The sequence below is a fragment of the Buceros rhinoceros genome, unplaced genomic scaffold (assembly GCF_000710305.1).
Source record: "Buceros rhinoceros silvestris isolate BGI_N320 unplaced genomic scaffold, ASM71030v1 scaffold26670, whole genome shotgun sequence".
Taxonomy (NCBI): Eukaryota; Metazoa; Chordata; class Aves; order Bucerotiformes; family Bucerotidae; genus Buceros; species Buceros rhinoceros.
The window spans coordinates 540-1,173 of record NW_010391680.1 but is presented as its reverse complement, the minus strand read 5'-3'; the positions used below and the strand labels follow the sequence as shown (position 1 = coordinate 1,173).

Sequence of the window (634 nt, the reverse complement as noted above, 5' to 3'; positions counted from 1 at the left end):
CATAGCAGCTTGCCGGAGAGAGATCTCTCCCTCCTATCCCGCAGGGCTTCCCAGACATCAAACACCTCCCATCTAGGGGAGCCCGCGTCCAACATGTCTGCAGCCCTGGAGTCCAGCAACCGGGGCTCCTCGCTGTCCCGGCTTGGGCAGGTGGACAGGAAGCATAGCAGCTTGCCGGAGAGAGATCTCTCCCTCCTATCCCGCAGGGCTTCCCAGACATCAAACACCTCCCATCTAGGGGAGCCCGCGTCCAACATTGCTGCAGCCCTGGAGTCCAGCAACCGGGGCTCCTCGCTGTCCCGGCTTGGGCAGGTGGAGAGGAGGAGGTGGTGGAAGGTTCCTTCGGGGGATAGAGCCAAGCTCCGGTTTTCGGGGAGGGCGCGCAGGACCCGCAGCTCTGCGCCCGTCACCTCCTCCCCCTCGGGCAGGCTGGAGATGTCGAAGACGTATCGCTGCTCGGTAGCGGACGGGGAGGTATCTGGAAGAGACAAAATAGAAAATAGATTTAAAAAAAAAAAAGAGAAATATAAAACCCCAACAAGCTGAAGCCAAGCTCTTGTTACGGAGGCGCAAGGGCACAGAGCTAACGTGGGAGATCATCGCCTTGCAGCAAGGCTCGCTGAGCATCCCAGCG

At 59.6% G+C, this 634-nt stretch overlaps 1 protein-coding gene across 1 annotated transcript in view; it reads right to left on the bottom strand.

Moving 5' to 3' along the window:
• The window catches only part of LOC104499277 (growth/differentiation factor 7-like), a gene marked incomplete at both ends in the record, with an annotated part of 951 nt that extends 473 nt beyond the window's left edge, over positions 1–478 (bottom strand). Inside the window, one exon of the mRNA XM_010142765.1 lies at positions 66–478. Coding sequence (XP_010141067.1) covers positions 66–478 — 413 coding nt within the window. The remainder of the gene's footprint in view (positions 1–65) is intronic.
• Between the last annotated feature and the right edge of the window lie 156 nt (positions 479–634).